This window comes from Podarcis cretensis (genome assembly GCF_951804945.1).
Source record: "Podarcis cretensis genome assembly, chromosome: 10".
Taxonomy (NCBI): Eukaryota; Metazoa; Chordata; class Lepidosauria; order Squamata; family Lacertidae; genus Podarcis; species Podarcis cretensis.
The window spans coordinates 63,127,292-63,139,934 of NC_137179.1; the positions used below are offsets into that span (position 1 = coordinate 63,127,292).

Here is a 12,643-nt window from a genome sequence, read left to right on the forward strand (position 1 = left end):
AGTATGTCAATATTATTATTAATCATATAATTAGAAGCATTTTTTTACCATCCAGTGAAATATAATAGTTTCATGTACTTTCACTATGATCTACAAGCTACAGGACTGCCTTCAGATGTCTTCTAAAAGTCAGAGAGTTATGTGAATTCCCTTCTCTTTCCATGGTGCATTTCACGTATCACAAATCCCTGCATATTTTATATATATAAAAAAACCTATACCAAGGATGTCCAAGCAGTAGATCACGATCTACCGGTAGATCCCCAGCTGATCCTAGTAGATCGCGGGTTCCTTATCGTGTACAGAAAGTTATGGGGGGAAAGCTATAAAACTCTGCAATCCCCCCCCAAAAGCTCAACAACTCTGGGCACTTCCCTCCTAAAGAAATTCTGGGCAAGCTATCCATCCCAGGCTCGCTCCTCCTCCCTCCAATGACAATGGGTAGATCACTGCCAGTTTTTTTATACTGGGAGTAGATCACCGTCTATTGGAAGTTGGACATGCCTGCCCTATAACCATTCAGTATTCCATTATTTCATCCATGAAAACTTGGAAAGGTGAGCTTTCACGGGAGTGCCAAAAGTATGTTAGTGAAAGCGGGCTCCAAGTTGGGGACCGAATCCAGGCTTTAAAGCCCTCTGCATCAAAGAAGATGAAGATACAAGGGGCTGGATCCGTTTAATCTTCCCAAATACAGTGGGATCTGGAGTGGCAAAGAACCTGACGCCTCAGGACTCCCAAGCCGATCCTACGAAAGCTTCTCCTCGCACCTGGCTCCGCAAGGAGAAACCGCCACGCCGCGGAGGATCGCCCAAGAAAGAGCCTCGCGCTCCCTTTCCCATCCGCCTCGTCCATCCCTGAACCCGGCAGCAGCCTGCGGTCTTGCCAAAACCCGACGCGCTCTCGGCCCCGCCCACCTCGCGAGGATTGGTTGGCGGCGGGCGGATGACGAAGACGGCGGTGGGCGGAGCATCCGTGGCCCCGCCCCCAGAACGCGCGTCGTCGTCGTCCGCGGGGCTGGGAGGTGCCTGGCGCCCTCGCGTCCCGCTGCTGCTGCTGCTCCTCCCCCGCCTCCCTCCCTCCCCTCCCCCGCCGGCGCGAGCGCTGTGGTGAAGCCGCCGCATTGTTTGTGCCGAAGGGGGGAGGAGGAGGAGGGGAAGGTTCTCGGCCACGGGAGCCTCGGCGACCAACCCGCAGCCGGCCCTCCGCCCCCGAATGCGTCGCGGCAGCCGGAGACAGCAACCGCCGCCGCCGCCACCGGGAGCCCCAAGGCGGCCGGGACAGCGCGGACGACCAGGCCCCTCCCTCAGTCTCCTCACAGCCGCTCGGCGTTAGCAAGCTGAGGGAGCCGCCATTAGCCCCGGAGTCTCGCAGCCAAGGGAGGGGTCGGCCAGCTCCCTCAGGTGAGCCCCGTCAAACCGCGGCCCCCTCCCCCTCACGGGCGGGCGGGCGGGCGGGCGCCATGTTTGCGGCCCGAGCATTGTCCCGGGTGGGGGGAGGAAAAGCGAGGCGGGCCTCGCAAAGGGTAAGGCGCCGGGCCTGGCGTGGGAGGAACCACTCGGCGAGAGGGGAGGGGCGGTGGGGGAGGGGAAGGAACCATCGGCGCGCCAGCGGGAGGGGCGCCCGCTGTTGTTGATGTCGCGGGCGGGCGGGCGGGGGGAAGGCGACGTTCGGGGAAGGGGGTGGGCGGCGGCGGGGGTTGTACTACGGGAATCTCGTGCAGGGCGCAACCATTCTGCGAAACCGAGGAGGGGGGGCGGAGAGGATTGGGGAGAGGGAGGGTGGCCCGCGCCTCCCGCAAAACCGATCGAGTCTTCCTGTTTCGCCTCGTTCCCGTCGGGGAGGAAAGGGTTACTTCCTGGGGAGTTCGCTTTCGCTTTCGGGGCGAAGCGCGACTTTCCCCACCCCCCACCTTCCCCCTCGCCTTTCGGTTGTAACTCCCAGCTGGGAGCTGGCCCGGCCGGATTCAGTGCACCGGGTTCCGCAGTTTGTAAGAGGAGCGTTACCTCCCAGGGACCAGGGCCTTTTAACTCGGCGGCATGCAGTTGGAAGAGGCTTTCATCTTCCTTTCTGTAACAAGAGATGATGTAAGACGCTCCGCAAATGGACGTGTGATTTATTATTTTGCGTTCCCAAGGGAACTGCAGATAGGGTAAACCCTGACTATAGTACAAGCCTCGCAAACGGTATGCTTCTTGGGGAAGGCTCTATTTTGGCAATGTGGTCTGGTGATAAAATGTCACTTTTAAGACCCTTTGGCTGTTGCTGAACTTCGAGAAATGTTGATGATGATGATGATTTATACCCCACCCATCTATCTGGGTTTCCCCAGCCACTCTGGGCAGCTCCCAACAGAATATTAAAAACACGGTAAAATATCAAACATTAAAAACTTCTCTAAACAGGGCTGCCTTCAGATGTCTTATAAAAGTCAGATAGTTGTTTGCACATAAGCATTTATTTCTGTCATTCTTCTAGACGTGGAATTCATTCTCCCTCTCTGAACTAGATTTTATCTAGTTTATGATAGTGGAATACTCTCTCAGAATAACTTGCATGGTTCTTCCTTTTCCCATGGTTTTTCTTCTTTTTAAAATCCATGGGGAAATAGTTGCAGTTTAGCATAATAATTTCTTCCACAGTTTTAGTTTAGTTTTCATTTATATAATGTCTGAGATTTTGAAATGAATTATGGCTGTCAAATAGTAAACACAGTTTGGGTATTTTATAAGTTTGCTTGGATCTAAAAATGTCTGAATGCGAGATCCATTTCTGTCTTTCTCATCAGTTCACCAATTATAAAATGAGAGAAGTAGTGGCCTACCTCACAAGGTTGTTAAGTCAGTTGGTTCTCCAAGGATTCAATCTGATTCAATGTGATGGGTAAATCCCATTGAACTGGAAAGCCATTGGATTATGTTGGAATAGCTCTCCATAAAAAGCTTAGAAATGCTCCCCATTGTGTACACACACAAACATAGCCCTCTTTCTGTTACAAAAATTGAAATGTGACATTGGATTTGATGCAGTTCAGTCTGGAACCAGTAAAAAAAAGCGGTGGAGGTGGGAGATGAGTTGCAAGCTACCAGAACAGGTCTGAGTGGCTGTTTCATAAGAGTGCCAATTTTGATGAAGGTTTGTATAGATGCCTCTTGCATTTGGGTGTTCACTCGATGAACTAGCTATTAAAAACTACAATGTCACAAAGTCCATGTAGCTTCTGCTCCTCTTTCTTACCCCTCAGTATTTGTGATTAAAGATTTAGTGGGAATATTTGCACTTCCCAAAAGTGCTTATTGTGGGGGGGAAATGTCAACACAATTTGAAAATAAGGAATATTCATCCTCTGTAACATGGGGAAGTGGGAGAACTGTCATTTGAAGGGAGGGCATTGACACAAATGTTTCAAATAGAGTTGGTGCCATGAATATGTGTAAAATGTTTTCCCCAGTGCAGACATTTGTTGAGCGTTGCTTGTTTTATGTCTTCAGATATCATTGCACAGCTACCCTATTCTTTTCTTACTAACAGCTGCGGTTACTGGAAGAGAAAATGATGATTACTATCCAGTAGTCTTCTATTACCACTTTTTTAAGAAGCAGCTGTTGCCTGTTGAATTGCTTTCTGATACATGTTTTGCAGTCTGCACAGTTTTTTAAAGTAATATATCAAAGCTAAGTTTTGCAGTGATAACTTTATAAATACTATTTTGTTTTGTGCTTCAGTTCTTTTTATAAGGCTGTATAAGAAGCTTTAGAAATTACGACAGTCTAGGCTCAAATAAACCACAAACACAACCAGTTATTGGGTAATAACAGAAAAAAGATTGTGACCTAAGAATCATTCTGCATGTGAAGGCGTGCAGGACTTGGGGCCTGTGTCCATAAAATGTTTGAGCAAGTTTTTTTTAGGCATGCATTCCTTTAAGTGTCTGTTATAGCTTTGTAGTCCATGGGGGAACAGTGGGAGGAAGGGAGATAGGGTGCTTTGCTCAAGATTACCAAATACTAGTAACCCTTAACAACTTTAACTCCATTGGCATACTTGTCATCTGGGTGCATGGACCTTCCTGTTGTGGTTGTAGCATCCGCAAATGCAAGGGATACCCATAGTATTTCTGTCCTCTTACACCCCACTCGCAGATGAGTGCTTCCCAAACCATGAACTCATTTTCCTTGACTATATTGTGGATACGAGAGTTGTACACAGACCAATATTTCCTATAACAGCCTAGTTCACTGAGTGTTCATATACTGAGCTGGAGGACATGGAAATACAGGACCATTGCCCTGTTCATTTGGGGGATTCTGTCTACATGTACATACAAAGGATTTTTACCTCCCGTGCTTTTTAAGGTGAATACATGAATGCACATGAGCTATCCGTGACGTGGGCACTTAAAATTAAATACAGTCTGGAGTAGGCATATGTGATCTTGTGTAGGTGGCATAGGTCCTTCGGCGCACTTGATGCACACCCTCTTGTGCACTTACTGAAATGAAATAATTAGCTTTTTATCAAACCTCCCAGAGGAATTGAGTGAGCTTAGATAATGGTTGAAAAAATTATATTTAATTTAATATGCTTTTACTAACTGCATGAAATTATTCTAATCCTCGGGGAGCAAAGCTTTCCTTAGTAACGTTGAATGGTTGTATGGCTCCAAATGATCAAGGCTAGCCACAGTTTTTTACTGATTATATCAAGTTGACCACTTATTGTGGTCCATGTTCTAAGAAGCTAATTTGTTGTTGATTGTGCTGTAGTTTAGTCTGGAAAATAGCACTGAGGCTATCCAGATAATACTTTGTTTTGTTGTCTAGTAGTCATAGTCTTGTTTTGTTCCTGTTAGAGTAAAATTGATCCTGTGGCAGTGAAGGTTGGTGCCTTGGGGAGAGAATCTGATGCTGTGAGACAGTCTTCTCCAACCTTTTGTCCTCCAGATAGTTTGGACCATTGGCCATGCTGGCTGGGTCTGATGGGAGTTGTAATCAAAACATCTGGAAAATCTGCCTTAAGTGAATACTTGTTCAGCAGATAGTTTGACAGAGTTTATTTATTGAATGAAAAATAATTGCTGTAAACAGAACAATAAAATTTGCCTACATTGTTTGTAAACAGGACAGTTTACAGAAATGGCCAAGGTGTGATTTTGCTCCTTTTGTTTTTGAGATCAACTCACTGTATTTCCTTTCTTTCACATTTTGGCATGTGAATTTTCACAACATAACTCTTCTTTTTCTCTCTTGCCCTGTTCCCCATTAGAAGCACATTGCATCCCTCACAGGTGCTGCCTTGTACTTGCATTTGTGTACTGTACTGTATTAAACGCCAGCATTTCCCAGCAAATTTCTGACCCTATTACAAGACAGAGCCATTCAAATATCATTTTTCTACTGATGAGCAAGTCAAGCAATACACTAAAGGGGAAGGAACCAATGTCCCACTTCTTCCCAAGCATATCAGTCATAATTATGTTCCTCCAAGTTTTCTCCAAATGATTTTTTTATGGGCTCATTTACACTGCATCACAACATTTGTTGGTTCATAACTACAAATTGTGTCAGTGTCTGCTTTAACCCAGAACCTGAAAGTGTTGCTATATCTCATTATGAAAACTGTCCTTTCTCAGAGGCAAGTAAAAGAGATATGTACACAAAATATACCATCCTCTGTATAATTTCCAGACAGTATGTATTAAAAGCTACACAACCATAAACACAAGCAAAATCCTATAACATCAGGTAAAATGGTTTCTATTCTACCTAAGAAAAATAAGAACATTATGGAAACAATCTTTGTTGATAGTAATATAGGTCGCAAACATGAATTATGTATATATTGTAGTTGAACAAAAATATCTACAAATTCAACATTGGATTTAATTCTGTGGATTTCACGTGCTGGCTTAGATCCAGACCATGAGAAAAATTAGGCTACTTGTGCAACAGAGTTGTTTCTTTACCCCTAAAATCTGTTTGTCACAGTTGGTGTGGGGAGAGACCCCTTTCTCACTGTAGCCCTCCATGTGCAATCCCATGTTCCTTGGCTTTGGAGAGCTCTGTGGGTTGCAGTCAGAAGGAGTTGGTGAGGAACCACTGCATGAAAGACCTTGTGCAAGTCATTTTTCATAATTAGAGGCCCATTTTGCTTGATAGAAGAGCAGAATGCAATCCTCAATACTGTGGAGCTAAGGAGAATAAAAAAGTGTTAAGTATTTGTTGACATCTGTCAGTTAGTTGCTATAACAAATCCTTCATAGAAATCAGCATCTGATGCTCACTTCACATTTCTTTGAGCCATTTTTGCAGAGGTCCGTTTAAAAAATATTTCAAGACATCCTGTATTAGAAACAAGGTGATGGATTTTTGTTTTCTTTGCACTGGTGGTGGTGGGAGGCCCCAGGGAATTACCTGATGGAACATTGTCTTGTATAGCTATCACCTCTCCAATGATAGCCTTAGATGCCTTCATTTACTGGCACCATTCCATTCCTTGCACCAAAATTTCAAGCTCTGGTATAATTCAATATCTGTCTTTAGGATAATCCATCTAAATAAAACAAATAAGTGCAAAATAAACTTTCCAAATAATGTAAAGTATTTGTCCAAAAGGCTATGCACAGTATTCTGCAAATGCGTTGGAGCTTTCTAGCTCCTTTCATTGCAGGTGTACTATCTCTCATTCTGTCATTGAAACACACACACACACACACACACACACTTACTTTTCTCCATTATGCCTCCTTGCTTTTGGAAGTCACAGGACCCTTCAGGATTCTTCATGCTGTGAAATGCTGCAAAAATTGGCAGCCCCAGTACTTACAAGCAGATGGGTTTTTTCTGCCTATGCATAGGACTCTGGTGTCAGTGAAGTGTACCTGTTTTAGTTTATGCTATGCTATGTTACACCTGTGAATGATGGATAGTTGTTTGAACGTGAATTAAGGAGTGGCTCACTATTTCAAATATATATAGTGAAAGTAGGAAGTGGCATGCCCAATGAATCATTAATCTCTCCAGTAAACAAATCTGCAATCAAAGCTTGCTATTGCTTGAAGGACTGGTTCACATTCTGCACACTTCTGAAAGCACAGGTGCTTTGTTCTCCCTTTGCTTCTGCCATCCTTAGCTGCAGGAAAGCAAACCTTTAGTAAGAGCTGTTCGACAGTGGAATTTGCTGCCAAGGAGTGTGGTGGAGTCTCCTTCTTTGGAGGTCTTTAAGCAGAGGCTTGACAACCATATGTCAGGAGTGCTCTGATGGTGTTTCCTGCTTGGCAGGGGGTTGGACTCGATGGCCCTTGTGGTCTCTTCCAACTCTATGATTCTATGATTCTATGGTAAAAAACCCAGAAGCTAGCTTTCCATCATGCATGAACCAGAAGTAATGGTTTGTTCCCTCCTCCCACACAAGCCATGAGCAATATGGCTGGGTGATATATTGTCCAAAACAGTTTTAAAGTCCATATAATGATACTGGTTTCATAATTTTTAACCGGGCAATATATCATGAATCATGATGTGTGTTAGGGCTGGGCGATATATTGTCCAAATATATTGTGATACCAGTTTCATAATTTTTTACCTTGCAATATTTTACAAATTGTGATGTGTGTTTGTGTGCTGTGCAAAAATCACAATGTAGGAAAAACCGTGAAGCCATCCAATGCCTCTGCATAGCTCCATCCTTATTTCAGACATTGTGATATATCAGTACATTGCATTGTTTAGCTGGTGATATATCACAGTGTTGAAACGCCAGCCTTAATGAGCAGTATGCAAATATTTGTTTTTTGCTTACACTGTGTGGTGTGTTTGTGAGTTCGGGCAAATGACAACCACCGGTTTGTAAGTAACTTGAAGCCACCCTCCAATTTCTTCTCCAGCGTGCTGAAGGCAAAAACAAAGCACAGTCTTTCGATCAACCTGCTCCAACACACTGTTTGATCGCTTTATACCAGGGGTGGCCAACTCCCAAGAGACTGCGATCTACTCACAGAATTAAAAACTGTCAGTGATCTACCCCCTTTTGGGGGGTTCAGGTCAAAGTTGCTGAGCTGTTTGGTTTTTTTAGGAAGGGGGAAGGCCTGTTTTTTCGGGGGGAGCAGGGCGAAAATGATGAGCTTTTTTAGTGGAGTCAAAATTGTTGAGTTTCTTTGGGGGGAGACGGTGATCTACCCATGATCTACCGGTAGATCATGATCTACCTGTTGGACGTGCCTGCTTTATACCATAGTTTATTTTAAACTATGTTTTAAAATGACATGTGAACTGGACTGTAGACGGGCTCACCGATCATCTGTTCAAGTTTCTACTGAACGTACTGCATATCACATGCTGTTAGTCTTTTTCCCCCTTTTATTTAATATCAGGCAAAATGTGTTATGCATGCATTTTTAACAGCACAATATTTACATCGATTTCAATGTCTCTTACTCCCAAGTATGTGTGCATAGGATTTAAGCAATGCTGTCACCAGGGAGGCTCTTCTGTTGCCATCACTAAATAGCTTCAGGTTTCAGGTGAAAACATTCCTCTTCAACCAGGCCTTTGACCTTTAACAGTATAGAGCCTTTTAGAGGGGATGGCATATTTTAACATTTTTCTTTTCATTTCTGGTTTTAACATTTTATGTGTTTTTAAAAAATGACTTCCTGCCTGAGGCAAAAAATGCAACAGATAAATGGAATAATAATAATGTGGGAAAACTACTATTTATTTTTAAGAAATGGGCTTGTTTGTTTCTTGTGTGAGTAGAAAAATGCTTCTGAAACCTTGCTGAATTATTCTGAATATACCTGCCCTGCTGCAACTCCCTGTTTCTCCCAAGCCATTAGACATGGGCTCTCAACCCTCAGGAGCAGCTTGGGGGTGGTTGTAGTCAGGAAAGCCCTATTGTGCAAGTAGATTTTCAATGACAGTTCTCTGGATCCAACTCATTTTGAATACCAGTGACCAGCAAACCAGTAAATATATCATGCTACTAGATCATGCTATAATATTAACAATATCTTCAGATATTGTTAAACTACGATCTTCATCACTTCTAGCCATTGTGGCCAGTAGTTAGGGATGATGGGAGTTGTAGTACAACAACATCTGGGTAGCTAAGGTTGGGGAAGGCTGACTTAATGACAGAACACACATCTGTTTAACTGCAGGGATGCTTTATAAAATGAATTGTTAAGAGTTTTCTTAAATTACAAAAATGTGTGGAGTTCTTACTGTGGTCTTATGAAAGTATTTTGTTTCATAGTTTTTAAATGCCTTCGAGATACGACGTTTAATTTTTATCATAGAAACCACCTAGTAGGTAAAAAAATGTTTCTTCTTTTGTCTTTCCTGTTTTCATATTAAAATATACAGTTTCATCTTACAATCATGCTTCTAATTTTAGGTAATCAGTACCAAATGAGGAGGAAAGGAAGATGTCATCGAGTATCTTCAGCAAGGCACTCTTCTTCTCCATGCAGTATTAAACACTCCCCTACTAGAGAAACTTTGACCTATGCCCAGGCTCAAAGGATGGTAGAAATAGAAATTGAAGGGCGATTGCACAGGATCAGTATCTTTGAACCCCTGGAAATTATATTAGAAGATGATCTTACAGCCCAAGAATTAAGTGAATGCAACAGCAATAAAGAAAATAGTGAAAGGCCACCAATCTTTCTGAGAACAAAGAGGCATAGAAACAACAAAGTTAAAAAGAAAAATGAAACGTCTCCGAGTGCGCATGGCATCCCGTCTACAGCAAGTACTCTTCCAGAACCCAAAGTGCATATTGTTGAGTACAGTCCACCTTCTGCACCCCGGAGGCCTCCATCGTACTATAAATTTATTGAAAAGTCTTCGGAAGAACTTGATAATGAAGTGGAGTATGATATGGATGAAGAAGATTATGCGTGGCTAGAAATAATCAATGAAAAGCGAAAGAGTGATGGATTCTCGGTTGTATCGCAAAACATGTTTGAATTTCTTATGGACCGTTTTGAGAAAGAATCTTATTGTGAGACTCAAAAACAGGGTGAGCATCAGTCTTTAATTGATGAAGATGCAGTTTGTTGTATTTGCATGGATGGAGAGTGTCAGAACAGCAATGTAATTCTTTTTTGTGATATGTGTAACTTAGCAGTGCATCAGGAGTGTTATGGGGTGCCATATATACCTGAGGGCCAGTGGCTCTGCAGACAGTGTCTCCAGTCCCGTTCACGGCCTGTAGACTGTGTACTGTGTCCAAACAAAGGAGGTGCCTTTAAAAAGACAGATGATGATCGATGGGGACATGTTGTTTGTGCTCTTTGGATTCCGGAAGTTGGATTTGCCAATACAGTTTTTATTGAGCCAATAGATGGAGTTAAGAACATTCCCCCTGCCCGATGGAAGTTAACATGCTACCTCTGTAAACAGAAAGGTGTTGGTGCCTGTATTCAGTGCCACAAAGCAAACTGCTACACAGCATTCCATGTTACATGTGCTCAAAAGGCTGGTTTGTATATGAAAATGGAACCAGTGAAAGAATTAACTGGTAGTGGCACAACATTCTCAGTAAAAAAGACTGCATATTGTGATGTACATACACCACCAGGTTCCATTCGGAGACCTCTGAACATTTATGGAGAAGCTGAAATGAAAAATGGCCTCTATAGAAAAGAGGGCTCTGCCAAAACAAGGTCCACATCAAAAGTCAGAAAAAAGGCTAAAAAGTCAAAGAAGACACCGGCTGAACCCTGTACAGTTATGCCTGCAGTATCTGCTCCGTGTATCCCTCCTCAGAGGTAAGAAAAACATTAAAAGTCAATGCTTTATTTACCTTAATGGTATACGTTAAAGATAAATTTGCTTTATTTTAATTTTCTTTTGGTTGTCAGCTTATTGATAGGGAATGAAACCTGCAATACTTTATGGCACTATTTGACAAACAAGTTAATAGAATTTTTAAAATGTTCTTACTCAGTAACTTAATATTTCTGTAGAAGAGTGAGGATAGCTTTCAGAGTCATCATTGCTGTGGTTTGAGTTCACTTAAACTGAACGGGAAACCTTTAAATTATTTGCCTAGATCATAGGTGGACAGTCTGTAGCCCTTGACCTCATTTTATTCAGCCTTCAGTGTTTCTTGAAGCTGCCACCTTTCCCCATCCCATCAACATTTCTTCTCTGCTCATACATTTCCTACTTACTCTTCTTTGCTTTTCAAAGTGTTCTTCCCCTCCTTATGTAGCGTCAGAGCAACTGGAAGTGGCAATATTTTGTTTAATTTAAATTTATGTTTGTTTCTCTAAAGAAAATAAATTCCCCTGCTTGTATGGCTTGAGGAAATGGATGTCTGAGAACAAATGGATAGGCTTTTGCTGTTTTGTGTGACCCATCAAAAGAATTACTGTATTTTTCGCCCTATAGGACGCACTTTTTCCCCTCCAAAAATGAAGGGGAAATGTGTGTGTGTCCTATGGGGCAAATGCAGGCTTTTGCTGAAGCCTGGAGAGGGAGAGGGGTCGGTGCACACCGACCCCTCTTGCTCTCCAGGCTTCAGGAAGCTATCCGCAAGCCTTGGGAGCCGGTCTCCCAAGGCTTGCGGAGAGCTGCCTGCATCCCGAAGCCAGGGGCGCACTGAACTTCCTGCTGGGCTCCCTAGGCTTGCGGATAGCAGCCTGTTCTGGGGGCTGGGGTCGGGGGAAGCTCAGGCTTCCCCCGCCCCAGCCCCGTGCCTGGGGGGGGGGGAAATAATTTTTTTCCCTTATTCCCCCCCCAAAAAAAAACTTAGGTGTGCCCTATGAGCCGGTGCGCCCTATGGGGCGAAAAATGCAGTAATTTTACTTGCTTTCCAAAACAACAGCTATTAATCTGTTGCTCTAAAAAAACAAAAAAAATCCCCTGTATGCTTATTTGAGAGCAACCCTGTCACAGTCCCATGAGACTTTCTTCTGAGTAGACTTGCACCGAATGGTCTTGATTCTCACATTGATCTAATGAACGTATCTAGTTCTACCCATCATCATCTCTGTTTCTGTCCACCACTGAAATGCAGCCCTGAAAAAGGGGTTGCCTACCCCTATCCTACATCCTCAATTAGCAGTTAGAATTTATTTTATTTTCTGGGGTTCCCTGTTTTCCCCCCAGTTATGCTGTGTTAGTGGAGTTGGGTTTGTGAATCGGGGGGCTATTCAAGAGTGACTTCCTGTTTGTATGACAGTGTCCACCTCTAAACATTCAGAGGGGTTAAACACAAAACATCATGTATATATTTAAATAATTTCATGGAACTCATTAATTTTTAGAAAGTAACCTTATTGGCTACATATTGCTTCTTTATATTTTAAAATTATATCCTGCCTTCGTCCCCAGAGGAGCCCAGGGTACTTACTGTGTGTGATGTGATACCCACACTGGAAATGGAAGGTTGGGTGCTGCATACTTCTACTATTTCATATATTGACTTTGTTTATTTTGAGAAATTGATTCTTAAAGGCAACCCTAACAGGTGTAGTATCTTGGGACATATTTGCCTCAACCCAGAAAACTACTGGGCAGACTATTTGGTCTAATCTCTGTATTTTATCTGATATTAGGAAGTGTTAAATATTTCCCTTTCCCCTGTGCTTTTAATAGTGTATTACTGCCTATGAAATATTTACACATGCAGA

The 12,643-nt window shown here is 43.1% G+C and overlaps 1 protein-coding gene across 3 annotated transcripts in view; it reads left to right on the top strand.

Annotated features, from left to right (window-relative positions):
* Positions 1-1,051: 1,051 nt before the first annotated feature.
* Positions 1,052-12,643, top strand: part of BRD1 (bromodomain containing 1) — a 44,453-nt gene continuing 32,861 nt past the window's right edge. For 2 of the 3 annotated variants that reach the window (XM_079994108.1, XM_079994110.1), the window contains exons 1-2: positions 1,270-1,403; positions 9,397-10,774. In XM_079994108.1, coding sequence (XP_079850234.1) covers positions 9,411-10,774 — 1,364 coding nt within the window. In that variant the 5' untranslated portion in view covers positions 1,270-1,403; positions 9,397-9,410. Of the gene's footprint in view, positions 1,404-9,396; positions 10,775-12,643 lie in introns of all 3 variants that reach the window. The other variant, XM_079994109.1, reaches the window with a different exon arrangement.